Source organism: Durio zibethinus, chromosome 4 (assembly GCF_047325235.1).
Source record: "Durio zibethinus cultivar Kanyao isolate XHJ-2024 chromosome 4, ASM4732523v1, whole genome shotgun sequence".
NCBI classification, from domain to species: domain Eukaryota; kingdom Viridiplantae; phylum Streptophyta; class Magnoliopsida; order Malvales; family Malvaceae; genus Durio; species Durio zibethinus.
This window is the reverse complement of record NC_143165.1, coordinates 14,283,836-14,311,654: the sequence shown is the minus strand read 5'-3', so window position 1 is coordinate 14,311,654 and position 27,819 is coordinate 14,283,836. Positions and strand designations below refer to the sequence as shown.

Sequence of the window (27,819 nt, the reverse complement as noted above, 5' to 3'; positions counted from 1 at the left end):
CTGCAAGGCAGCGAGCCACCGGTTCCTGGGTTTGGGAATGCCTGGTGTTTTTTGGGGTTGAGAGTATTTAAAGGTTTTTTTAGAGAAAATATTTTAAATGAATTGAAAAAAAAAAAATTGTATTTTATAGAATTTTATAAAGTTTTTTAGTTTTTTTTTAAATTTTTTTAAATATTGATATGATATTAATAATGTGATATTAATTAAATTTTTGATACGTAATATTTATGTTAAATCAATATTTAAAATTAACGATGTTAAAAATTAAAAAATTTAATATATAAAAATATAGTTTAAATATTTAATTTAAATATTTTTTATTTAAGTATTACATTAAAAAATTTTAATGATTTAAAGATGAGATGAAATATTATTTTTATTATTTTTGACGCATAAAAAATTTTTAAAATTTTTTTTTATAATAACATATAAACATTTTTTAATTTTAAGTTATTTGTCAAAAAGTATATATTTAAAAAATAGTAGTAATAATAATATGTGTAAAGGATATAATTATATAAATTTAAAAATTAAAAATTTAATATCTTTTATTTTATTTGAAAATGTTAGCATTTTCTTTTTCTTATTTTTTTCACTATCGACACACGAGTAATCTCACAAAGATTATTCTCTTTTAAATTGAAATAAAAAAAAATTGAAATACTTTCATTCAAGAAAATCCATACTAACCTTCTATTATAGATATTGCAGCCATTTTTATGTATCTTTTTCTCCAATGGGAAACAGAACAAAGCTTCTGCTCTTTCTTCAATATTTTCTAATCCTCTATTTCCTCTCTTTTGAAACCTCTCTCCAATGAAATGAAAACCATTTTTCCAAGCCAATCACTCTCGGGTAATTAAAGCTATTTTCTCAAAACATTTAATCATTGAACTCCATGAATTCCACTGTTGCAGTTATTGAGAACAGTGGAAACCTTGTTTTGTGAAATAATTCAAACCGTTCAAGCATAGTAGCTCGAAGGTTTGATCATCTTACAAATAATTGGCAGTCTGGTGCCAAGCTTGGAATTGAAAAGACGACCAAGAAAAGTCAAATTATTGATCGAATACAGGCAAAACTCAATTATAGAATGATGCTATTTCTCTCTCCTTTCCACTTGTCTTTTTGCCTTTCTATTTTTCTTTTCAGTCAATCACATCAAGCATCTACTGATATTTGGAATTTATACGATAATAATGCAGCTTCTATAACCTTTTTTATTTTTTGTATCCTCCACTGTCGGTGGAGACGTCATTAGGTGGTCACTTTCGGTGCTGAACTAATTATTTCGCCCAAAGGGCCGAGGTAGATCCCATGACATATTGGACCGTTGTTGACTACCCACAGTGGTTTTCATATAAAGCATAAGACTGATCACCACCACCGGCCTACTGACTCAAAACAGCTCAAGCAAAAAATAACAACAATTGTTCCTCTTCCTCTTGCTCCCTGGAGTTTCTTATCTACTTTCCTCAAAGGAAACATTTCGGGTCTCCTTTCTTATTTGGACCTCTAGAAGTGGTGGAAAGAGCCCCCAGTAGCACTCACAGCTTTATCCAGAGTGATTAGGTAAGCTTCTAGAAATGCTCCTACTTAAATTGTCTTAATTATATGCCTATTCAACTGCCATTTCTCTTAGCTGATTTGATTTTTAGTAGAGTCTGAGTAATGAGTGTGTATTTATACTTGCTTTCTTTTCTTTATGTCTTATTTCTATGTTCTTGTTTGTTGGTGGAGTGACCGTTGAATACTAGAGTCTTAGTTCTCGTGATTAAGTTTAATTTTTGGTAACTCTTAATATAAAAATGTTAATTTGTTGCATATGTTATTATAATCATTTTATGATGGAGGGGATGATTCATTTTATGTGGATCTCGTAAATAAAATCGCTGGAAGAATGCTTGTGATTAATTAAAGCAATGAGATATCATTATATAGGATATGATCATGTCAACTTATAATCTTTCTTTACCAAAAAATTGCAAAACATTAAACTCTCTATATAATGGCTAGCTGTTGCAATTGAAATCCATGACTAATCATTGAAAAACATTATTAGCACCTAAGTTTTTCCAAGCACTGGGTGAGGATCTCTTAAAGCTTTGTTGTTTAATTTTCAAACAGGGCATAATCACGATAACATAAGATTTTGGTGGTTATCTTATTTTTAACAAATTACTTTTATTGAATGAATTAAAATTCATATATAATATTATATTGTAATATATATAGAAAGCTGTTAAGGTATGTTTACGTGGACGTTTAGATAGATGATTTTTCTTTTCGACATAAACAAAAATTCTTAAAATTTTTCTTTATAATAACATGCAAAACATTCCTTAATTTTAAGCTATTTATAAAAAAAATAATTAAAAATCATTTAATTATCTAAAACTTTTAAATTTAACTGAAAGATCAATTCAATTATTTTTAAATTACTAGCAATAAAATCTAATTTGAGTATATTATTTTTTAAAAATGCATTTCCAAATAATCTAAATATATATCTTTTTCAATTTAAAATTTAAAATATAGTGATATACTATCTTTTAAAATAGGTTTTCTAATAATATAAATATATATATATATATCTTTTTAAATCTAAAATTCTCAAATGTAATAATATTATAAAATGGATTTTTTAATAACTGAAATATATATCATTTTAAATTTGAAATTTTAAAATAATTTTTATTTAGAAATTTCATAATAGTTCTTTATTATTTAGTTATTTTTAAATTTAAAAAGATTAAATATTACATACATTAAAAGATAATTTATTTTCTAACAATACTCTCAATATTAATTTTTTTTTCAATGTTTATGCCTGGAAAGAAATGGTTTTTTAACATGTCAGATATATACAATTTTTTATTATATTTTTATAACTTTTTGATGTATGAGATGCATAATTTTTTTACTGTATTTTTTTATAATATGTGCATCTATATTTTAAAAAGTTAGAATCAATATATTTTGTTTTTGAAATTTTTATAAAAATTTTCAATATTTTGTTTGTTCCAAAGTGTTTACATGGATCTTATAAAATTTTTTTGATAATTCATGTATGTTGGAGTGGAGGAAGAAGATCGGTTTAGCATAATAATAACTATTTTGAAGTATTTTAACAATTGAAAGTAAAAAAATTGATTTAATTATTTAAGTATTTCTTTGGCCTTATTTATTTATTTAAAAAAGATTGTATGGGCTTACTTTTAATTGTTGATTTTGTTGCATTTTTTATTTTTTTTAAATTTATAAATAAAAGTAAATCATTAACATATTGTACTAATTCTAACAAAATTGTTTAATATAAAAGTAAAATCATGTTTATTTACAACAACAAGAACACGTAAACCTTATATCCCATATTTTGGGGTTGACTGTATAAATGATCAAATAAGGGAATTATTTTAGGTTGTAATTTGAATTTTCTTGCATTACTTATTTTTATCAATAACAATTTTATCTAATTCTTTAGCCATCATATTGTTTTTTATTACTTATATCAAGGTCTTTAGTGGTCTAACTTTAAAAATGTTGATCTCTCCTAAATTTAAAAACTCAATTCTCCTAACTGGTGCATAGCTAGGCATAAAATCATGTTTATTTATTTGAAATAAAATTTTATAATTTAATTCTTTTATAATATTATTGGCTTTTTTCTAAATGCAAAACGTAAGTAAAAAAAGTATAAAGTATATTTTTTTACCTTTAAAATTGATTATAAAATCCTATGAATGAAGACTAACACCTTCTCATTAAAATATTTTTACAACAAATTTTTAAAATAATTGTTTAAAATTTAAAGCTATTTCATTTCAAATTTTATATTAACATAATTTTACATCATATGTAAAGTTTAAAACAAGTATAAAAATTAATTTGACAAATATTATAAATGTTAAAGATCAAGATATTACTAGAATTCATGCAAAAAATATACATACAAGTAATTTATCAAGCATATTATTTAAACATTTAAAATCATTGCTTTTTTTAATTGAATAAAACTTCTCTTAAAATTATATAAACTTGTCAGTGTATAAAAATGATTGTACAAGATAAAAATGGCACAAATTGAAGAAAATCAATTTGAAGTGATGAAACTTTTAGTTTTCAAGTTAATATTTTGTTGATGTACTCAATAATACAATTTATATATAAATATTTTGGATATTTTATTTTTTCTCAAATACTATTATATGTTTTGAATTTTTTAATTCTTTAATTAAAAATTTTAATTTTATTATATTTTAGTATCTTAATTATATTATTGATATTTAACATATGTATCGAACATTTAAATAATTAATAATATTAATTATATATCTCAACACATTTAAATAAATAAAATAATTCGAACAGATAACAAGTTAGTTATAATATATATCGAAAAACAATTGTTAGCATTAAAAATTACTACTAAGTTGTAAGGATTTATAAGGCACTTATTTTATTTGTCTGTATTTTGAAAGTACCTTTTTTTTTTTTTTTTATATGCATGAATACTAGTATTTATTAAAGAAGGAAAAGGAAAAACATATACTTTCAACTAAAAATCTTTTACCAAAGACTCCATTCTAGTGTTGTCAAACAATCAAAATTACGCAAATGATAAACAGTCTGAATTTAAAAATTGAAAGATTAAAAAAAATAATTTGTGTAAATGATATAATCATATAAATTTTAAAATTAAAAATTTAATATCTTTTTTCTTTTTTGAAACTGTTAGCATTTCCTTGAATTTTTTCACTATTCGCACACGAAGTAGTCTTACAAAGATTATTCTCTTATAAATTGAAATATAAAATGATTGCAATACTTCATTGAAGAAAATTCATACTAAATTTCTATTACAGATATTGCAGCCATTTTTGTGTATCTTTTTTTTACAATGGGAAACAGTACAAAGCTTCTGTTCTTTCTGCAATATTTTTTGATCCTTTACTTCCTACCTTTCTTTTGAGATCTATCTCTCCAATGAAATGAAAACCGTTTGTCCAGGCCAATCACTCTCTGGTAATCAAACTATCGCCTCAAAAAATGAAAGGTTTGATCATCGAACTCCATGAATTCCACTGTTGTAGTTCTTGAGAACAGTGGAAGCTTTGATCATCCTACAGATACTTGGTTGTCTGGTGCCAAGCTTGGAATTGACAAGATGACCAAGAAAAGGCAAATTATTGATCGAATACAAACAAAACTAAATTATTGAATAATACTGCTTGTCGTTTTTCAGTCAATCACATCAAGCATCTACCAGTATCTAATGCAGCTCTTATAACCTTTTTAATTTTTTGTATTCTTCACTATCGGTGGAGACATCATTTGGTGGAGGTCAGTTTCGGTGCTGAATTTATTGTGCCTGAAGTAATAATCACAACAATACAGAAGCAATAGACAACAATCAATAATAAAAAACACAGAAAAAATAAAGCACATCAAAATTTACGTGGAAAACCCTCTAGTGTAAAAAAAAAATCACAGACTACCAGAAAAATCTTCACTATCAAATAATAGGTATACAAAGTTCTTCTCTAATAGGTATACAAAGTTCTTCTCTAGCTAAACTAGAGTCAAACAACAACTAGAGAAACAATTGAAAAAATCTCACTAAATAAGTGACTCAACAAATACAGCATGGATTTGTTCCTAGAGAGCTTCAATCCCGATCTTCACCGTTCAGAATGTAAAACTCTGAATCATAAACCTCCTGACAAGGTTCCAACTCAATCGGACCACAGATCGACTTCCATTCAACTAACTCTTTCTTTTCTTTTTTCCCTCTACTTTTTTTGGCTTTTCTTCTTTTTTTACTTGGTTTTCGACACTCCCTTAAAACAACCCCACCTCTTTTTTATTAAGTAGCTAGGGCTTTGTGTAAAATGAAAAATCAAGGCCCATGGCCTTTACTTGATCCAAAACCACTTACATGGGGCTGGACCCTATTTTCCTAACAATCTCCCCCTCTAGCCCCATTGGAGAAGATTCATCATTATAGCAGTTTCATTTGGAACTTACCTTGGCCAGAAAACTCATTCCGATCAAGTTACTGCAAAGCTCAAGCTTTTCCCTGGGAAGTATCTTAGTCAACATATCTGTTACATTCTTATCAGTATGGACTTTTTTCAACAGCATCTAATGTTCTTCAATCACTAAACGTAACCAATGATATCTAGCATCAATGTGCTTTGTTCTAGCATGGTACATGGCATTCTTACTCAAATCTAAAGCACTCTGGCTATCACAAAATATCACATACTCTTTTTGATTCAACCTTAATTCAAGAAGAAAACGTTTCATACAAAGCATTTCTTTACATGTTTCGATTGTTGCAATATACTTAGCCTCTGTAGTTGACAAAGCAACACACTTCTGTAACTTAGATTGCCAAGATACAGCTCATCTTACAAAAGTGAACAAATACCCTGAAGTAAATTTTCTATCATCAAGATCGCCTGTCATGTCAGCATCAGTAAACCCTTCTAGAACTGGTTATGAAACTCCATAAATCAAGCACATTTTTTAGGTACCCTTTAAATATCTAAAAATCTATTTCACTGTTTCCTAGTGAACCTTCCCTGGATTAGAAAGAAATCTACTCATTACACCAACTGCATGAGCAATGTCAGGCCTTGTACAAACCATAAGAAACATTAAAGAACCGACTGCAGAAAAATAAGGAATACTAGACATAGTTAGTTGCTCTTCCTTAGACACTGGATAAGATTTCTTACTTAGATGAAAATGGTTGACAAGTAGACTGCTAACTGATTTAGCATGTTGCATGTTGAATCTACCAAGCACTCGTTCAACATACTTTTTCTGTGACAACCACAGCTTTCCAGCTCTCCTATCCCAGATAATGTCCATACCAAGAATCTGTTTCGCTGGACCTAAATCCTTCATATCAAAAGACTTAGACAATTGTTCTTTCAATTTGCAAACCTTACTAGCATCTTGTCCTACAATCAACATATCATCAACATATAATAATAGGATAATGAAGTTACCATTAGAGAATTGTTTAACATACACACAAGAATTCGCTGCTGTTCTTTTATAGCTATAACTCACCCTAAAAGAATCAAACTTTTTATACCACTGTCGCAGAGCTTGTTTCAAGCCATACAGGCTTTTCTTCAATTTGCAAACTAAGTGCTCTTTCTCTTTCACTTCAAAACCCTCAGGCTGATTCATATAAATGTCCTCCTACAAATTACCATGCAAAAATGCAGTTTTAACATCAAGTTGCTCAAGCTCAAGATTCAAACTAGTTGCTAATCCTAGTACCACTCAAATAGAACTCATCTTTACAACTGGAGCAAAGATCTCATCAAAATCGATGCCTGGTTTCTAAGAAAAATTTTTTACTATCAATCGAGCTTTGTACCTCACTAGTTTGTCACCATTCTTTTTCAACTTAAACACCCATTTATTTTTTAATGGCCTTTTCCTTTTTGAAAGTTTAACAAGATCATAAGTACTATTTTTTCGCAGTGACTCAATCTCTTCTTTCATTGCTTTTAACCAGTACTCTCTATCCGAAGTAGCTTGAACATCTTGAAAGCTTTCTGGCTTCCTTTCACTAGTAACTAAAATAAAATCTGAACTTGAATATCTAATAGATGGCTTACGCTCTCTAGTAGATCTTCTGGGCTGAAACTCTACATCACTTGATGCCGAAGGTAGCTCCCTCTGCTCAACACTATCAGGTAAAGAAGATTGCTCCCTTTGCTCAAAACTAATTGCATCTGGCTCATCACCAACTGTGGTTGGCTCATCATATCCTCAAGTTCAGTTTCTTGCTAATTTTCACCATCTATGGCTCTTTCCTGTGGAATCCCGTTAGTGTTGAAACATCACACTCAACAGTAACTCGTGTAGTCTTCTCATTTTTCTCAAGGTCTGTTATGGTTTCTTTTTCATGAAAGATCACATCTCTGCTTTTGACTGTCTTTTTCTTTACTGGATCCCATAGCCTATAACCAAATTCTTCATCATCATATCCTATAAACACATACTATGTGGCTTTACTGTCAAGCTTTGATCTCTGCTCTTTCGACATATGCATGAATGCTTTACACCCAAAAACTTTCAAGTGAGAGTATGAAGTATTTTTTTCTGTCCACACTCTTTCTGGAATGTCAAAGCCCAAAGGAACTGATGGTGACCTATTAAGTAAATAACAAGCTGTGTTGACTGCTTCACCCCAGAATGGCTTTGGTAATTTTGCCATCCTCAACATACATCTGACTTTTTTCACAATGGTGCGATTCATTCTTTCAGCTATACCATTATGCTACGGTGTTTCAGGTTCTATCATCTCATACCTGATCCCATGCTTTGAACAATACTCTTTAAAGCCTTTAGATGTGTATTTCTCATCATTATTAGTTCGAATACACTTCAAGGGTAACCCTATCATCTTTTCAACCATGGCATAAAATTTTTAAAAATACTGCAGTACTTGACTTTTGTATTTCAACATATACACCCAAGTCTTACGTGAAGCATCATCAATAAAAGTAACAAAATATCTGCTACCACCTAATGACTCAACCTTAATGGGACCACATACGTCAGAATAAATTAATTCCAATCTATTTTCCTTTCTTTGAGAACTTTTACAAAAAAAAAACTCTATGATGCTTACCAAATAAATAATAATCACATAAATCAAGAGACATACCTTTGGTCAAGAGAATAAGAGATTGCCTTGCCAAAACCTGTAACCCCTTTTTCACTCATGTGTGCCAGCCTCCTGTGCCACAAGTTTGCTGAAGCATCATTTTCAACAGTATTTATCTGGTTACAGTTTAATTGCATCCATGTCTTATACATTGTGCAACATAGTTTTCCGCTTGCAACTACCATAGATCCTTTGAAAAGCTTTCACTGTTCATTCTTTTATCGGCTTTCATATCCCTCCTTATCAAGGACATTAATAGTAAGCAAGTTTATTCTTATATCTGAAATGTGTCTAATATCCCTCAAAGTTAACATGCAGCCTGTACTAGTTTGTACAATAATATCACCAATCCCAACAATCTGTGACACACTCTTATTTCTCATCTTGGTACAACCAAAGTCTCCTGCTTTGTAAGTTGTAAACAACTCTCTCTTAGGAACACAATGATATACAACTCCTGTGTCAACTATCCACTCAATGTCAGGATCACTAACATGATTACAATCACCATGTGTACAAATCAAAGTAACTGAATCACTATCTGAATTCATTGTTGCAATATTGCCATCATTTGAACTCTTGCCTTTCTCATCTTTTCGCTCTTACGTCAAGATTTTACAGTTTCATTTTATATAACCTGCCTTACCACAATAAAAACATTTCACTTTTCCTCTAGACTTGGATCTATGTTTAGACTTATCACGACATTTTGAGTCCTGACCTCTGTCGATGTTTTTACCCATGTTCTCTGTGACCAGAGCTTGATTCCCAAGGTTTATATCTTTTCGCCTTGCTTCTTCATTAAGCATACTATCATTTACCATCTCCAATGTCACTTTATAATCAGGAGCTGAATTAAGAATAATCATAACTAGAGTATTCCAGCTGTCTGGCAATGAACCCAAAAGAAATAACGCCTTCATTTCATCATCCATCTTAAGCTCCATAGTAGTCATTCGATTAAATATATCTTGAAAATCACTCAAGTGCTCTATAATAGATCGTCCATCTCTATACTGTAAAGTTACAACCTTTTTAACAAGCATAACTTTATTCATACCTATTTTTCTTTAATACAATGCTACCAATTTTTCCTAAACAATGTGAGCATCTAACTCCTGCGCTACATGATGGAACACGTTGATATCAACCTATTTTTTTATTGTAGCCAGCGTCTTTCTACCTAGCTTCTTCCAATTTTCATCTTTCATATCTGCTGGTTTAGCCAAATCACCCAATACTGGCTCATACAAATCTTTGTAGTATAGATGATCCTCCATCATAAGCTTCCAAATTGAATAATTCGATGCTGTCAATTTTATCATGGAACGTGTATCACCCTCCATGATCTCAAACAGAATTTACTTCTATCCTGGGTTACTTCTGTATTGATGTCTCAAAATAACCCTCACTCTGATACCACTTGTTGCGCCTGAAGCAATAATCACAACAATACAAAAGTAATAGACAACAATCAATAATCAAAAACGCAGGAAAAATAAAGCACACCAAGATTTACATAGAAAACCCTCCAGTGTAGAGGAAAAAAACCACGGACCACCAGAAAAATCTTCACTATCAAATAATAGGTATACAAAGTTCTTCTCTAGCTAAAACTAGAGCTAAACAACAACTAGAGAAACAATTGGAGAAATCTCACTAAATAAGTGACTCAACAAATACACCATGGATTTGTTCCTAGAGAGCTTCAAACCCGATCTTCACCGTTCAGAATGTAGAACTTTGAATCATAAACCTCCTGATAAGGTTCCAACTCAATCGGACCACGGATTGACTTCCATTCAACTAACTCTCTCTTCTCTTTTTTCTCTTTGCTTTTTCTAGCTTTTCTTCTTTTTCTACTTGGTTTTCGAGACTCCCTTAAAATAACCCCACCTCTTTTTTATTAAGTAGTTAGGGCTCTGTGTAAAATGAAAGATCAAGGCCCATGGCCTTTACTTGGTCCAAAACCACTTACATGGGGCTAGACCCCATTTTCCTAACAGAACTAATTATTTCACTCACCTAAAAGAGGCTAGCTGGATCCCATGACAAATCGGACCGTTGTTGACTAGCCACAATGGTTTTACTAGAAAGCATAAGACTCATCACCACCACTGGCCTACTGACTCAAAACAGCTCAAGCGGCAATACTAACAATTGTTTCTTTTGCTTTTGTTCCGTGGATTTTCTTATCTACTTTCCTCAAAGGAAACATTTCTGGTCTCCTTCTTATTTGGATCTCCAGTAGTGGTGGAAAGAGCCCCCAGCAGTCCTTGCAGCTTTATTCCAGAGTGATCAGGTAAGCTTCAAGAAGTGCTCCTCCTTAAATTGTTTTAATTATATGCCTGTTTTTGCTCTGCCATTTCTCTTTGTTACTTTAATTTTTAGTAGAGTCTGAGTAATGAGTGTGTATTTATGCTTGCTTTTTCTAAGCCTTATTTTCATGTTTGTTGGTGGAGTGACCGCTGAATGCTAGACTCTTAATTTTTGTGATCAGGATGAATTCTTGGTAATCTCTAACATAAAAAATGTTAATTTGTTGCATATGTTATTATAATCGTTTTATGATCGAGGAGTTGATTCATTATATGTGGATCTTGTATATAAAATCACTCAAAGAATGTTTGTGATTAATTAAAGCAATGACATATTGTTACATAAGATATGGTCATGTCAACTTAGTCTTTCTTCACCAGAAAATTGCACTACATTAAAGTCTCTGTGTAATGGCTAGCTGTTAAAATTGAAATCCATGACTAAGTATTGAAAGACATTAATTAGTACCTACGTTTTTCAAAGTACTGGGTGAGGATCTCTTACAACATTTTTGTCGAATTTTCAAACATGGCATATTCAGGAGAACATAAGATTTTGGTGGTTGTCTAGGTTGGCCTGATAATAAACATCAAACAGTTTGCCCTTCTAGTTTCTAACAAGGAGGGTGTAATGTGATAAGGTGGGGAAATGAGAATAAACTATTGGAAATGTCATATTATTGAACCAAAATAAACTATTTGTCATCTATCACCCCCTTAAGCTGTGGTTTTAGTGAATTTAATTTGGAAATTTTTATGGGTTTGTAATTTTGTACTTCTGCTCGCGGGATCCAACAATATAAAAAAGCTCAATTGACTGTAATTATGATTATAATTGTAGTTTTATTGATTCATCTATTTTTCTTAGAAATTCTTTAGTTTATGAAATTAATGAGCCTATCAATCTATTCTTGAACTAATAATCGATAGGACAATTTTGATGCAGGGAAAGAAATAATACGAATACAATGGCTGAACTGGTTGGGCCAATTCTTGATGTTATTAAGTTCATCAGTCGTCCACCTAGCAAATATCTAAAATACCATAGAAAATTCAATGATTATGTGGCTAGTTTCAATCAAGCTCAATCAGATTTGCAAGGCAAGGAGGAAGACATTCAACAACAATTGCAGGACGAGCTTCGTTTTGGGAAAAAGCCAAAGCAAGAAGTTGAAACTTGGTTAAACAAAGTAAGTGAACAGTTCGATCATGCTCGATGTATTGAAGCCAAAGTTGGAAAAGGAAAACATCTTTTTCGTTCATGCTTGGCGAAGCTTGTTGATGAAACGACTAAAGCAATGAAGGAAGTATATGCTGAAGGACAATTCTCTAATGGCTTGGTGGTTAATGATCCTTCAACCACAAAGGTCAAACTGCCAACAGAAGAGTTAGCAGGCACTACTAAAGTAGAAGAAATTTATCAATACTTGATGGAGGATGAAGTTAGAAAGATTGGAGTGTGTGGGATGGGAGGGATAGGCAAAACAACAATAATGAAGCATGTCCATAACATGTTGTTGGAAGAAACCAAATTTAGCAAAGTAATTTGGACAGTTGTATCCCAGGACTTTGATATTCGAAGGTTACAAAAGAAAATTGCATGTCAATTGAAGGAAGAGTTGTCAGATGATGAAGATACAACCACACGTGCAGCAAAGTTATCAGAAATGTTGAGGAAACAAGGGAGCAATGTGCTAATATTGGATGATGTGTGGAGCGGCTTTTCTCTTGAGGAAGTCGGGATCGCTGAGCCAAAAGCAGATAATGGATGCAAATTAGTGTTAACAACACGTTCAGAAGAGGTCGTTCGATCTATGGGTCGTAAGAAAGTCCAAGTGCGCTGTCTTTCTACAGATGAGGCGTGGCAGTTATTTTTAAGCAAAGTTGGACAAGACATGTTATCTAATCCAACTGTAGAACCAATTATGAAAGATATTGTGGGAGAATGTGATGGACTTCCTCTTGCAGTTGTCACAGTAGCTGGTTGTATGAGGGGAATATCTGATCCGCGTGTATGGAAAAATTCTTTGAATGAATTGAGGAGTAACATTAGAATCACCCAGGATGTGAAAGATAAGGTGTTTGCATGTTTACAATTTAGCTATGATCGTCTACAACAAATAGACCAAGATTGTTTTCTGTATTGCGCATTCTATCCTGAAGATCGTGAAATTCAAAAGGAGGAGATAATTGGATATTGGATGGAAGAAGGACTTATAGATGAAATGGGAAATATCAAAACAATGGAGGATTGAGGTTATTCTATTTTACAGAAGCTTGAAGAAAACTGTTTGCTTGAAAGGGTTGAGGAGGGTACACATATAAAGATGCATGATGTTGTTAGAGATATGGCGTTGCATATCACAAGAAAAAGATATTTGGTAAAAGCTGGTAAGCAGTTGGAAGAGCTACCAAGTGAGGAAGAATGGACTGAAGATTTGGAGAAGGTTTCTTTAATGGACAATTCCATATCAACAATTCCTCCAAATATGAAGTCTCCAAAATGTCAAAAGCTCACAACCTTGTTACTCTCAGAAAATTCATTTGATGAAATTCCAGAATCTTTCTTTGGGCACTTTCCTAATCTTAAGATTCTTGATCTTTCTGAAAATCCTCTCGTGAAGTTGCCGAATTCTATCTCTAATCTGGAGAATCTCACTACCTTGATGCTAAATGGTTGTAAAAGTTTAGAAAATTTGCTATCTTTATCGCAGCTTCAAGCTTTGAAGAAATTGGACCTTGGAAGAACTTCAATCAAGGAAATCCCTCAAGGTTTGGAGATGTTGGTAAATCTTAGATATCTCAATCTTGGATTTACCTCTCGGTTAAAAGAGATCCCCAATGGCTTGTTGTCGAAATTGTGTCGTCTTCCGTATTTGGCAATACATCCAGCACGAACAGGAGCGAAAGAGATAAGGGAATTGAAGAAGTTGGAAGTTTTTAAAGGTTGCTTTAGTAACTTGGGTGACTTGAACACGTATGCTAGTCAGAGAAAAAGGCTTCATAAATACTTGATTTGGGTAAGTCACCAGTCTTACGCAAATGGAATTGGGGATTGTAGTAAAATGGTTCAATTTAAGGGTTGTGATATTAATTGTGGAGATGGAATTATAATTCCATATGATATTCAGCAATTAGCAGTTGATGAGTGCAAAGGTATGAGAAGTTTAAACGATATTTGTGGATTGAAAGATGCAACTGATCTGAAGGAATGTAAAATTAGGTGGTGTGAGGAGTTGGAGTCCATTTTTTCATCGGGGTGTCAACGTCATGCACTTGAGTCTCTAGATATAAGTTATTTAAAGAATTTGAAGGTTTTAGTCAAAGGGTCATCAGTAGGCGCATTTTCCTCCCTCAAAAAAATCCATCTATTCAGTTGTGGAAAAATAAAGAATTTGTTCTCAGCTAAGGGGGTTCTGCACAACTTGGAAGAGATCACTGTTCGACGTTGTCAGGAAATGGAGGAAATAATAGTATCAGAGGAAGAAGGAATGGGTACCATCAAATATGTTCTTCCCAAATTAAGGATATTGCATTTGATGGATCTACCAGAACTGAAGAGCATTTGTAGTAAAAATGGAGTAATGGTTTGTGATTCTCTCCAACGCATTGATATACGGGTTTGTCCAAAGCTAAAGCGGATTCTTCTGTGTCTTCCCCTGCTTGACAACCTTGATGAAGAAAAACCATCTCCTCCTTCTCTCAAGGACATCGGCGTGCATCCAAAAGAATGGCGGGAATCATTGGAGTGGGACCATCCCCATGCAAAGACTGTTCTTCTGCCCTTCCTCAAGTTCTTGGATCGCTACAACTACGAATGGAAGCAAGTTGTTTGATCAAGCGTGAGTCTTTTTTATTATTATTACTATTATTATTATTATAATACAATTGCTCCATTTCTAGTTTCATCTTTTTTTATTTCATATTTTCGGTGTTTATAAATAATAAAATGCAAGTATTACCGGACTTATGTAATTTATCTATTTTGGTAGATACATACAATGGGGAAGAAGGTTGCAGGCCCTATTGCTGAAGTTGAATCACAATCCAAACGTCTATTGCTTTCTGATTCTCATGTTCATTTCTTCATAATGTATGCATAAACCTTGATTTAGTTGTTTTTTCTTTTTATATTTCCTTTTCTTGACTCTTTCATTCCATGTGTGTATAAGGATTAATGCGTATGATAAATTTGTATGTTTATATTTGCCTTTGTATAAAATTTCCATGTTTTCTTATTAGTATCTGTTCCTAATCACAAAATAAAAGGATTGCTTTGAAAGTTAGTGAAATTATAATATTTCTTACACTATATATAGAATTTATTTCAGGTAAATATTAAAAAAGTATGGATCACACATAATTTTACTCACCCAAAGATTTAAGCCACATATGATTTTTTTTTTCCTTTGCATTGAAGAAGAGTTTCTCTTGGAAGAAATTTGAACACCAACTAGATGAGTTAATGCAGTATTCAAATAATGAGTTCAACAGCAAACTTTCCCTTTCTTGTAGTGTTGATCTCTCCAATCTTGTAAAACAAAACAATAATCATCGGAATGTTAAACTAACAATAATTATCCGAATGTTAAACAATAAAAGGTTATGATGAAGTTCTGATTCTAAATACTCCCTCAAAGAACAAAAGCCAATACAGGGCCTGAACTTTTCTTCTTCATAACCTTCCTTGATTCAATCGTGAAGATGACGGAAAACTTCAGCATCTACCTGGGATATTTGCCGTCGGAATTCATCATTTAAGATGGTGTTCCTGTCCTTTGGCAATTCTACAAAAAATGGCCGAGTATTTTCTCCTATATATCCACTTGCACTCAAATAACGATCCACTTCCTATCTGGCATAAAACTCCTGCATTGATTAAATTGTCACAATTTCAGGTACACAACCAAGTTACAAACATATCAAGCAACAAGCAAAGGCTTATCTTTTCAATCCTCAATATTTGATTACTGGAAATTGTTTTCTCAGGCATTTCTAATTTCCAAATTATACTGCATATCTAATCAGTCAATCCAATAAGTTATATATGTCAACGTAGTGTCAATGAGTGTGCGTGCATGTGTCAGCTGAATGTTACATTCCATAGATCACAAAGCTAAGAAAGAAAGCAAGAAATCTGTACCTTGAGTCTGTTATCAAACTTGGAAACCACAATTACTATCCTTCTAAAGGTTGGATCAATTTCACGAATTGAATCCAACCAAACCACAAAGATGAGCACCATTCCACAATGCTCTGTTGAAGGAACAACAGAATACGATGGGGGGACTAGCAAGTGATTTAACCATGGAAAGAATTTCCTTAGATGTGTTCTCTGGTTCTCACTTCTTTGCCTGCCAAGAAATTTCCACCCATACATTTTGATTTAATAAAAAAATTATTATATTACAAGATTTCAAACAATCTATGTCTTACTGTTTTCTTTTTCAAATGAATTAACAACTTACCTTAAGAACAAATCCTGGTGTATCAATGATGGTGAGATTAGGACAATGTGCAAATTCAGCTCTCATTACAAATGGCTTAGGAGAAACTGAAGTTTTAGTCTTTTTCAAAAGTGCCTCAGTTCTTGATTCTACGATATCCGCAATTGCTGATGGTTAAACAACTGAACTTCCATATTCTTCAGAATCTTTTTCCTGTTTTGCATTGTCAATTATAAGAAAGAAAAACCACCTGGAAGCGACAACGAGGCTCAAGGGCAGAAGGGTCATGAACCATTTGCAAAATGAGAGGTCGACGAGTACCCATCTGTACTTCACACACGTTGAAACGAAATCCAAGCAAAGCTTCAAGGATAGAGCTTTTTCCATCGGATTGACCACCGAGGGCTACAGGATCGGAAGCTTCTCTCCGAAGGCCATCGTGGCAGCTTGGAGGCGGTTGTAGGCCTCGAAACAGGACAGAGAGAGAGAGGAGGAAGAGTCATGCGAATGGAGAGAATGGGACTTTTAAGATTTGTCCACGGGATTTTGCTGGAGTTTGAATTTAAAATTTGGAGGGGAAACAGCCCTCGGAGGATTGTGAGGGATGTGGATGGGCTTGGGTTGGGTTGGCTCTTGTCAGCCTAGTAAGGCCCATTACAGATTGGGCTAATTCTAACATGGCTCGAGTTCATAGCAATAATGGACTATTTTATTTTCTATTTCTTAGAAATTGTTTTCATATAAATAATTTATATTTTGGCTTCTCCGGTATTCAATTTTGACTTCAGATATAGACATAGATTAAGAAAAATATTTTGATTTTAGCATTATTTTACTTTTAAATTTTAATTTCTTATAAAAAGATTCATGAAAAATTTGATATTGACTCATTAATATAAGAACTATAAAATTGCAGTTCAATTAATCTTATTGTTGGCAATGATTATTAACATTAATTTGAATGCATAATCATGGCCAAATTTGAAAATTTGAACAATTTATTTACTCAGATTTTATTTGATAAAAAAATTAATTCTCAACAAAAATTGAAAAAAAAATCAACATGCTTGATGAAACAAGTAACAACATATCCATGAAATTATGGCATGGTCAATGTGAACAGCACAATGTAAATGAAGCGTATAGTAAAATCCCTCTTTTTATTAGGTTGAGTAAAAAAATTAGAAGCCAAACATGCGAAAGACATGAAGATGATCTGTAAACCCAAAATAGAATTAGTTCCAACTGGAAAGGGGGAGTCAACCAATTTTTTAACCTCAAATTTTGTGTGGCTGTGGTTTGTTTTTTGGACAAAGTTTTGATTTTGGATAAAATAAGGAAAAAAAAAACCTTTTAAGTTTTTTTATTTTATTTAAATTCGTCCCCATATTTTTATTGTATTTTCATAAATCTTTAGTCTTTAATTTATATTCAAATAAATTCTTAATTTTTAATTCGTATTCAAATAAATTTTTAATTTTTAATTTGTACTTAAATAAATTTTTTAATATAAATTAATCTTTTATTTGAAATAAAAGTTTATTTAAATACAAATCAAAAGATAAGCATATTTTGGTACAATGAAAGTATAAGAATTTGTCTAAGTGATAAAATTTAAGAATTTTTTTTAAATATTTTAGCCTTTAAATTTTTTTAATACAAGTGACATTAGAATAAAAAAAATGAAAAATAGGTATATCTGAATCCGAAATTTAGCTCAATTAATTTATACGATCATTTTTAAGAGATGATATTTAATACATCTAGAGTTTGAATTCTATCATATGCAATCTCTTTCTCTTATTCTCAAAAATATCTTATATAATTAAAAGAAAAATTCCCACTATCATAATTCAAATTTGAAAATTTTTTAATTGAGTTTGAAATTTTAGTAGTGAAAACCCTTCGAAAGTAAAGCATTTGAATCATTGAATGTACATATTAAATTGATTTGATGAAGTGTATTCTTAAAATTGTTTGAGAAAAATTTTAAGTTGAAGCGAAATTTGAAAATATAACTAAATTGGGTCATCTCTTTGGAGACCTTTTGATGAGGGAAATGGGAGAAGTCTTTGACATTCACAGAAAGAGAGCCATAATTTGATAGCTGGTGAAAGGTTGAGGAATCATTTCATGCCGGGAAAGAGGATCAGCTGCATGTGTCATAACAACTTTCATGTCTCCACCTAGGGGTGTAAATGATACATTAGTACTCACAAGCTATTCGGGTTCGATTCAAAGAAAATTCGAATTCGGTTCGATTATTATCGAGTCGAGCTCGAGCTCGAGTAGCTCGACTTATCGATCGAGCCGAATTCGAATATTTTTATCTCTGACTCGAGTAGCTCACGAGCCTAATCGAGCTTTTATATTTAAATATATTTTTATTATTTTAATTAATAAAATATTTCGAGTCCGAGTTCGAGTTCGAGTTCGAGCATAAATAATCGAACTCTTATCGAATATACGAATCGAGCTTATTTTTACATATTAATCGAGCTTAATCGAGCGAGCTCGAGTAGCTCGAATTCGATCACGAATCGAGCTCGAGCTTGAAAAATAAAACTCGATCGAGATCGAGCCGAGTATCAAGCCCCGAATAGTGAGTCGAGCTCGAGCTCGAGCTTCTCACTATTCGGCTCAGCTCGTTTACAGCCCTATCTCCACCAATGCTTGCCTGCTTTAAGGTTGACTAACTCTTCACCACTTTTTTCATCAAATCATTGCCTGTCTGCGTTGCTATAATTCAACATTAACTAAAACCCTTTTCTCAATTTCAATGATTAGAGTCCCTAATTAGTTCACCACAAATTTTCCAATCATAAATTTCCAAATTAATTTTGATAGTAGACTTTTTCAAATTTCACCATTTTTTCATTCCCAACTTGATGAGGGTATCATGTAATGTCAACACTTTAACTTCAATCATCCTTCAATTATTTGCTGTACTTTGTTATATAAAAAAATATAATTAACACATATTACGTGGTAAGAGAAAACAAGTGTGATAAAAATATATTACATGGTAGAGAGTCCAGCATTTATATAGAATTTTTTCAGGTCATTTTTTGGCAGGCGTTGATGTTTTTATTACTTTTTTCTCTTTCCTTTTTGATACAAGAAACCCAAATTTGAAATGTATTTTTGGATGCTAAGTATGAATTACTAACACACAATTTTAGAAATTCAAAACTTGGAAACGTGTTTACTTTTTTTTTTTTGGTGAATAAGGATTGATATTAGACAAAACATAAACAATTAAAATTATATTTTTGTCTTTTTTTTTCATTTTTGAGGTGCTTGTAAAATTTCTAAAAAAATCTTATGAATGGATTTTTACTTTTGTGATTTTTATAAAAATATAGTATACATAATAATTTATGATAAAAGAAATTGTGTGCAGTTGAGCTATTTAAAAATTGCGACTGGTTAGATACAGATCAATGGTACAACCAGTTCAAAGTACATGTATTAAGGCCATTTTTTTTATTTAATAGATCAGACATTCAATGGTCCTACCAAGAATCAAGATCACCAATTATTTACATGCACTTGATTAATAACTCATTAAATCAAGAACTTGGCCTGTCTTTTTTCTTTTTTTTTAATAAGGAAATCATAGTTTGAGAATGGAATAGGGGTTGTAGGTATTGAGATTTGAACTTCAAGCCTACTAGATATAATCTTTTAAAGATAATTACTATAGACATCTTATTTTGTCCAAAATTTTCATCGATGGGAAGCTCGATATAAGTTCAATTGTAGAATTTTATTTATTTTTAATGTTTTGTGATTTAGTTCTAGTCTAATTTCATCATTATCTGATTAATATTTTTAGAAGACCAGACTTAATGGGAGGAAGGGAGTGGCAGTGATAAGGTTAGAGTGGGATTCATCTTGTGGAAGATAAATTTCAGTTTTTCTTTGATAAGGCAAGAGGAATCATGATTGATTTAAAATTCTCCTAAGTTTAGCCCTATACATTCAGCACTGACACGAGGGAGATGGTGGAGAAAAGAAAAACATAGAAAGGGCAAAAAGCACACGCACCCAAAAAGAAAAAAAGAGAGAAGAAACCTTTTATCTTATCCTTCTCTGAATTTCGAAGCAACTTTGAATGGGAGATCCATTGGAGAGGTTAGGATTGGAGACAGAGATGGAATTAAAATCAACGATCAAAGAAGAGCTTTGTATGGAGATTGATTCGCCGTTCAAAGAGAACTTCGCCACCGCCGAGGATTGGCGGAAGTCTCTCAATAAAGTTGTTCCTGTTGTTGTCGTCCTGCGTATTACCGCTTGTCGTACTTTTGATACGGAGCCCGCCGGTGCTGGTTCTGCTACTGGTTTTGTCATTGATAAGCGAAGAAGAATTATTCTCACCAATCGGCATGTGGTCAAACCAGGACCCGTTGTTGCCGAAGCGATGTTTGTAAATCGAGAAAAAATTACTGTGCATCCTATATATAGAGATCCAGTTCATGATTTTGGCTTCTTTGGTTACAATCCTGATGCTATTCAGTTTTTAGACTATGAGGAGATTCCACTTGCCTCAGAGGCTGCTTTTGTTGGGTTAGAAATCAGGGTTGTTGGTAATGATAGTGGAGAGAAGGTTTCCATATTGGCTGGTACTCTTGCTTGTTTGGATAGAGATGCTCCTCAGTATAAAAAGGATGGCTATAATAACCTCAACACATTCTACTTGCAAGCAGCATCCGAGACTAAAGGTGGTTCAAGTGGATCCCCAGTGATTGATTGGCAAGGCAGAGCAGTGGCCTTGAATGCTGGTGGCAAGTCATCATCCAGTGCATCTGCCTTTTTTTTACCTTTGGAACGAGTAGTAAGGGCATTAAAATTTCTCCAGAAAGGAGATTCGTACAAGAGTAAGTGGGAAGCAATTTCTATACCTCATGGTACACTTCAGGCTACATTTCTCCATAAGGGGTTTGATAAGATACGTCAGCTTGGTCTCCAAAGTGAAACAGAGCAGATGGAACGGCATGCAGCTGCACAAGGTGAAACTGGAATGCTTGTTGTTGACTCCATGGTGCCAGGTGGCCTAGCTCATAACCACTTGGACCCAGGTGGTTGCTTGTTTGGGTGAATCGGGAGGTAATTACCTAATTTCTGAAGTTGGAAACTTTACTTGATGACAGTGTTGAGCAGAAGATAGAGTTACAAATTGAAAGAGGTGGCACACCATTGAGTGTGCAATTATTGGTTCAGGATTTACATTCAATAACTCCTGCTCATTTTTTAGAGTAAGTGGTGCAGTAATACATGCTCTATCTTACCAACAGGCAAGAAATTTCAGTTTCCAATGTGGTCTTGTTTATGTCTCAGACCCTGGGTTAGTCCACCTGATTTTATTTACGAAAATTGTCATACGTAATTAGTCAAAAGGTATACGCTATCTAGAGCTGGAGTTCCTCGACATGCTATCATTAAGAAGTTTACCGGTGAGGAGATATCAAAACTTGAGGATCTAATCTCTTTTATCTAAGCTGTCTTGGGGTGCTCGTGTGCCTTTGGAATATATAAGTTACACGGATCGTCATCGGAGAAAAGATTCGTGCGTTTTGGCAGTGGGTGATCCGATCCAACCCGTAGCGTAACCCGCTTCAACCCGATTTCATCTATTTTCTGTTGTGCCTGGAGCCGAGCCATACCTCGAGCCATGCCGTTCTAGCCCATTTTTGTGTCTAGAGTCGAGCTGCGTCAACCTTCCACCCGAGCTGCTTTGATTTTTTTTTTGTATTATTTATTTATTTATTATTATTATTATTATTATTTGTTTGTGTGTTTATTTATTTATTTTAGAGTATTTTTTGCATGAATAAATTAGGAAAAAAAGAATTAAAAAAAATATTTTAAGGAAAAATTGAAATTATCAATTTTCTTTAAAAAAATAAAAAAAAATAAAATTTTCAAAAGCATTTTGAAGGAAAGTTGAAAGTATCAATTTTCATCGAAAATAAAAGTGTTCTAAAAATATTTTTGAGGAAAAAGTTGAAAGTATCAATTTTTTCTAAAAATAAAATTCCAAAAAAAAGTATTTTGAGAAAAAATTGAAAGTATCAATTTTTCTTAATGTACAATTTCTAAAATAAAATTTCCAAAAAACACATTTTGGGGAAAAGTTGGAAGTACCAATTTTCCTCAAAACTAAAAATTATCAAGAAAAACATTTTAAAAAAAAGTTGAAAGCATCAATTTTCCTTAAAATAAAAACTCCAAATGCTTTAAGGAAAAGTTGAAAGTATCAATTTTCCTTGTACAAAAGCAATGAGTTTTTTTAAAAAAAATAAATAAAAAGAAAAGGATTTGCATCAAAAGTTGAATCATTTTTCTTTTTTTCTTTTTTTCTTTTCTTGAAGATTTTTTAATGTTAAATAATCTGACGATGGAGTCTTTGCAAGTGAAACAGTAGTTTTCTTATATAATCTTAAGGTGAGGGAATTTTCTTAATTTTCTGCCAAAAGTATTGGAGTCAATTAAGAATAATTTTCAACAATTAGTCACTCGGTAAAATTTTTAAGGCTTATTGGATAACATGAAATTAAGTTGATACCATCTCTCGATGGGCGTTGTGAGGGTGCTATAACCTTCCTCATTCGTAACCAAACTCCTGAACCCTATTCTAGTTGATAGACCTGAACCTATTCTTTTATGAACCCTTAAGCTTATGTGTTCCTTGAAAGGATAGATTCCTTAGGTGGCCAATCACACCTAAACAAAAGAGATTGGTGGCAACTCCTTAAGTCAATGTGTAGCGATAGATCCATGGATCTAGACGTTATGATAATTTGACGACTCCGTTGGGACAGCCGAGAGTCAGGCCAGCAAATAAATTTATGTTATCCAAAAGCATAATAAAATTGAACTTTTTTGTGTGGATTTTTTATTCATTCATTCTATTTATTTACTTCATTAACTCTGTCATGCATATACATGTGCATCACATGAGCTTTATACCCGAGCTCCATCCTTTTAAGAAAGAGTAAAGTACCTATGTTTTCGTGAGGTTTTAATAGCTCCGCAGTGGCTAGCGAAATACCCTCACTCAAATTGAATCCTTTCCGTTGGTAGCTTGTGATGGGTGAGGATTGGACTGCCTTACTAGTCTATATGAAGAATGATGTAAGGAACAATTTGGGAACCTTTAGTGGGTAAAGTCACTTAAGAAGCTAGCCTTATGATAGAGCCCTTCTTACCCAATTGATAGATATAACCCAAAACTAGGATATAAGAAGGAACAATTTGTGACTTGCTAACCATTTTGATTGTCCGACTTTGTGCATTAGTTTTATTGTCATACGTAACATTATGCATCTGCATCACTTTCATTTCATTCATGAAACTAACCATGTTGTTTGTTTGATTTTGTGCATTTACATCATTGCATTCTATGCATTATTTCATTCTATGCATCATTTTCATGATCATATTTTAACATTATCATTTGCATCATTCTCATTTCATCTATGAAGATTCACATTCCATTTACAAACATACCTTGCATAAAGTATATCATTTTTTATCATAATTGTGGTGCTTAAGGTTCAAAGATAGCTCCATCCAACAAGAACCCCACCTATCGATATAACATAAGAGCCAGAGCTAGAGAAATAAAGCAAGAAAACTCTCACCAATTTGAAAAATTAAAAAAGGTATAAAAAAAGCTGGAAAATGAGTAGAGTAAGATTCTGAATGCTCTCAATAAGCTAAATAAGGGGAAAAATATAAAGGAGAATACCGGTCAACAGGACCGTCCATCATAAGAAATGACTAACCCCCTATATCAACCTGATTTTGGTCCACCTAAAGCCTAGTCTACACAAGAAGTTCTACCACAACAATTCACATATCCTACATATCCTGGAATGCAATCAGCTTCTAATCTAGGGCATTACCACAGCTGTGTAAATCCTATTTTTACCAAAAAGGTAGTAGAATCGATTCAAGTTCCTAATCTAGATGAACTGAAAGAAAAGCCAAAAGTGGTTAAATCCCAAGAAGACTTGAAGATTAGCATGCTAGAACAAAGGTTATGAGCCATAGAGAGGATTGGTTTTTATGGTTCTGTCGATGTTGTTGGACTCTATTTAGTCTCGAATGCGGTTATCCCTCTGAAGTATAAGGTGCCAGAGTTTAAAAAATATGATAGTACAAAGTGTCCGAAGATTCACATTACTATGTATTATCAAAAAATTACTGCCCATGCTAATAATTGAAAGCTCTCGATGCACATCTTTCAAGATAACCTCACTAGCTCTGTTGCTAGGTGGTATATCCAGCTGGACAAGAATCATGTTCATTCTTGGAGTGATATGGCCTATAACTTCATCAGTCAATATCGACATATCATAAACTTAGCTCCTAATTGTCTTTTCTTGTAAAATATGAAAAAAAAAGATGACTGAATCATTCAAAGAATATGCCCAGAGGTAGAGGGACATAGCTACTCAGGTACAACCTCTTTTGATTGAAAAGAAGACCACTGTATTGTTTGTTAGCACTTTGAAATCTTTATATTATGAAAAGATGATAGGGAATGCCACAAAAAATTTTACTGACATGATGATCTCAAGCGAAATCATTGAGAATGCCATTAAAAATGACAAGTTAAAAGGAAGAGAAAGCAAAAAGGCACTTGAGAAGAAAGAGACTGGAGCTTAAGTTGTAGGCTTTGACAGACAGTTCAGGAGATACAACCCTATCCATAAGGTTACTCCTCATACTATCATGCTGTGAACAATACCTCATCCTACCTATACCAGTCCATACTATAACCATCTTACCCATCTACATACCAACCTATTTTTCACCCCCAAGCTTCCACGTACAGCCCTAACATTCAACCTCCAGCAAGATTTCAAACTCGTCCTGCTAACCCAACAAGTGGTTTACGAGAGCAATGGACTATTCAAGAAAAGCTCGTATTTTATCCAATCCCTATGACTTATACGGAGTTATACTGAGAGCTCCATAATAGCCATTTGATTGCCCCTAACCGTGTAGAGCCGTTCAAGCCACCATGTGCCAAGTGGTATGATCCTACAACCCACTACGACTACCATTATGAAATTACTGATCATTTCACTGAAAATTACACTATTTTGAAACATAAAGTGCAACTGTTAATCAAGGATGGGATGATAAGTTTTAGTCAATGATGAGCAACAACCCTTAATGTTAGTGGCAATCCATTGCCTAATCATAATGTCAATGCTCTAAGTGAAAATCAAGAACACATTGATCAAAAAAGGCTTGGAGAGTTGCAATAAATTGAGGGGCAAGATGTCAATAAAGATCCTTCATCTAATTACACAAGGGTATAATTTTGAAAAGGTTGTTCAAGCTATTGGAAGCTGTTTGTCATTTTAAGATTTCTTTCATAGTAATGTTAGGAATTCAAGCTATTGGAAGCTGTTTGTCATTTTAAGATTTCTTTCATAGTAATGTTAGGAATTCTTTCTTTGCAATATGATTTCACTTGTTATCATTTCAATAAAAGTCAATTTAATGCATTTCATTACATTTTCTTTTCCATTCAACTACTATTCCATGCTTTGTCACCTTTCATAACTTTTTGTTCCCATTCTTGAATTCCAAATGATGAATGTTTAGACAATGATAGCAATAATTTTGAGATTTAATTTTGAGAACTCATTCACATTGATTTAAAGAGATTATTTAAGCAAAAGTAGCCAACTCCTAACAGATGTGAAATTAATATGACTTGAAGAAGTGTAGTCTCTTATAAAGATTCATCAGCTTGTTTTTGTTCAATAGATGATGTTCAAAGAAAGCATTCACATTTCAGATGAAAAATGGCCATCTTTCTTTTACCATTCGAAAAATCCTTCATCGTTACCCCTTTGAGCCTGTTATGATTTTTTTTCTAAAAGAACATTGCCCAAGGATCTCCCTCCATATTGGGGGATAATTTTTTTTTTTTAAAAAAGCCCAAAGATCACAAAAGGTTTCAAAAAAAAAAGAAAAAAAAAAAAGAATGCCATAACAAGTTGGGGCAAAGTAATGAGAGTCCTTTTGTGAAGAATGAGATGAAAAAGAAAAAAATAGTAAAATGATGTGGAATGGGGCAAAATGCCAACCTGCATAGATGAAAAATGATAATTTGGTTTTAAACCCTTTAAACACATATTTTGAGTCTATTGTATCTACTTCTTTTTTGACCTCTCACCGTGGCCTACATTAAACCTTTAAAAGTCCATTTGGATCAAATGTGAATGCTCGAATTGAATAATCATATGTTGGGCTAAGGCATCCTCATGATGGAATGACAAAATCAAGCTTGGTTGCTCTAAAGATTGATGTGAAATAGGTGAAAGAGAAAAAAAAAGAATAAAAGAATAAAAAAGATAAGAAAAGAAAGAAAACAAAAAACAGAGAAAACAAAAAAAAAAGAGAAAAAAATGGAAATGAGAGAAAAGGGTAATTTGGGTAGAAAAACCTCTAAGCTAAGAGTGGGATAAACAGTTCACATAGATGAGAGATCAAAACATCTAAAGATCCCCCAAAGACTGAGGCAAAGTTCAAAGAGCTCAAAATTATTTTGACAGTAAATGGAATGAGTTTTTGAAAAAATCCTGGATTAATATTTAGAATTGTTTGAATATTCATTGTTTAAATATCTCATTCAGCTTAATGACATACATCCAACTTGTTTCTCTCCCCATTTGTTTTTGTACCAAATTTGTTCCTTTTTTATTACTTTTATTCCAATTCACCTTGTGCTCCCTTATTATTGCATCCCCGAAGTAAATCGAGAAAATGTATGATTGCATTATATTTGTCATGATTTGAAATGATGATAATGAATGACAATGTGCATAAAAGAATCTTGCATTCCTTTGAAAAGAAATCTAAGATGATAAAAGAAAAAAGGAAGAGATGCTAAAAACCTAAAAAATGATGATTTGAGAAGGTGTATGGTGCGGCCAAGTGATGAATATGATCGATATAGCTTGTCAATGGTGATCAAATGATGAACATAATGTCGATCAGAAGACAGAGTTTATTCTAAAATGGCTAGTGCTGAGAAGCCTGTGAAAGATGGTGGAAATAGTATGGGTCAATGGATGAAATTTATGCTAAAATTACTAGTACTGAAGAGCCTGTGAGTGGTGATTAAACGATGTAGGGTAATGGATGAAACTTGTGTTGGAATTGTTAGTGTTGAGAAGCCTATGGATGGTGACTAAGTGATGTAAATAATGATGATTAGTTGATGAAACTTGTTCCAAAGTGTTGAGAAGCTAAACAAGGAGAAAATGTGAGATGATGGAGTCTTGAGAACTATAGTACCACATTTTGATTAGAATTTCATGACATC

At 32.6% G+C, this 27,819-nt stretch overlaps 2 protein-coding genes, 1 long non-coding RNA gene and 2 pseudogenes across 4 annotated transcripts; 4 read left to right on the top strand and 1 right to left on the bottom strand.

Moving 5' to 3' along the window:
* Positions 1-1,261: 1,261 nt before the first annotated feature.
* LOC149519239 (putative disease resistance protein At4g10780) lies at positions 1,262-12,724 on the top strand (annotated as a pseudogene). The gene is made up of 3 exons (XR_016341627.1): positions 1,262-1,572; positions 10,910-11,000; positions 11,963-12,724. The product of XR_016341627.1 is annotated as a putative disease resistance protein At4g10780 (transcript).
* On the top strand, positions 12,593-15,254 carry LOC111287406 (putative disease resistance protein At4g27220). Its single transcript, XM_089759751.1, has 2 exons — positions 12,593-14,858; positions 15,009-15,254. Exon 1 carries the CDS (start codon positions 13,344-13,346, stop codon positions 14,850-14,852), a length of 1,509 nt encoding a protein of 502 aa, XP_089615877.1. The 5' UTR covers positions 12,593-13,343; the 3' UTR covers positions 14,853-14,858; positions 15,009-15,254.
* LOC149519238 (putative disease resistance protein At4g27220) lies at positions 12,831-13,271 on the top strand. The gene has a single exon (XM_089760241.1). The coding sequence runs from the start codon at positions 12,831-12,833 to the stop codon at positions 13,269-13,271; it is 441 nt and encodes a 146-aa protein (XP_089616367.1).
* Positions 15,255-15,469: 215 nt separating the features above from the next.
* On the bottom strand, positions 15,470-17,001 carry LOC149519237 (uncharacterized). Its single transcript, XR_016341629.1, has 3 exons — positions 16,485-17,001; positions 16,160-16,370; positions 15,470-15,885 (listed from the first exon to the last, which is right to left on the bottom strand). It is a non-coding gene; the product is annotated as an uncharacterized LOC149519237 (long non-coding RNA).
* Positions 17,002-20,376: 3,375 nt separating this feature from the next.
* Positions 20,377-22,247, top strand: LOC111287468 (protease Do-like 7 pseudogene; annotated as a pseudogene).
* The last annotated feature ends 5,572 nt before the right edge of the window (positions 22,248-27,819 follow it).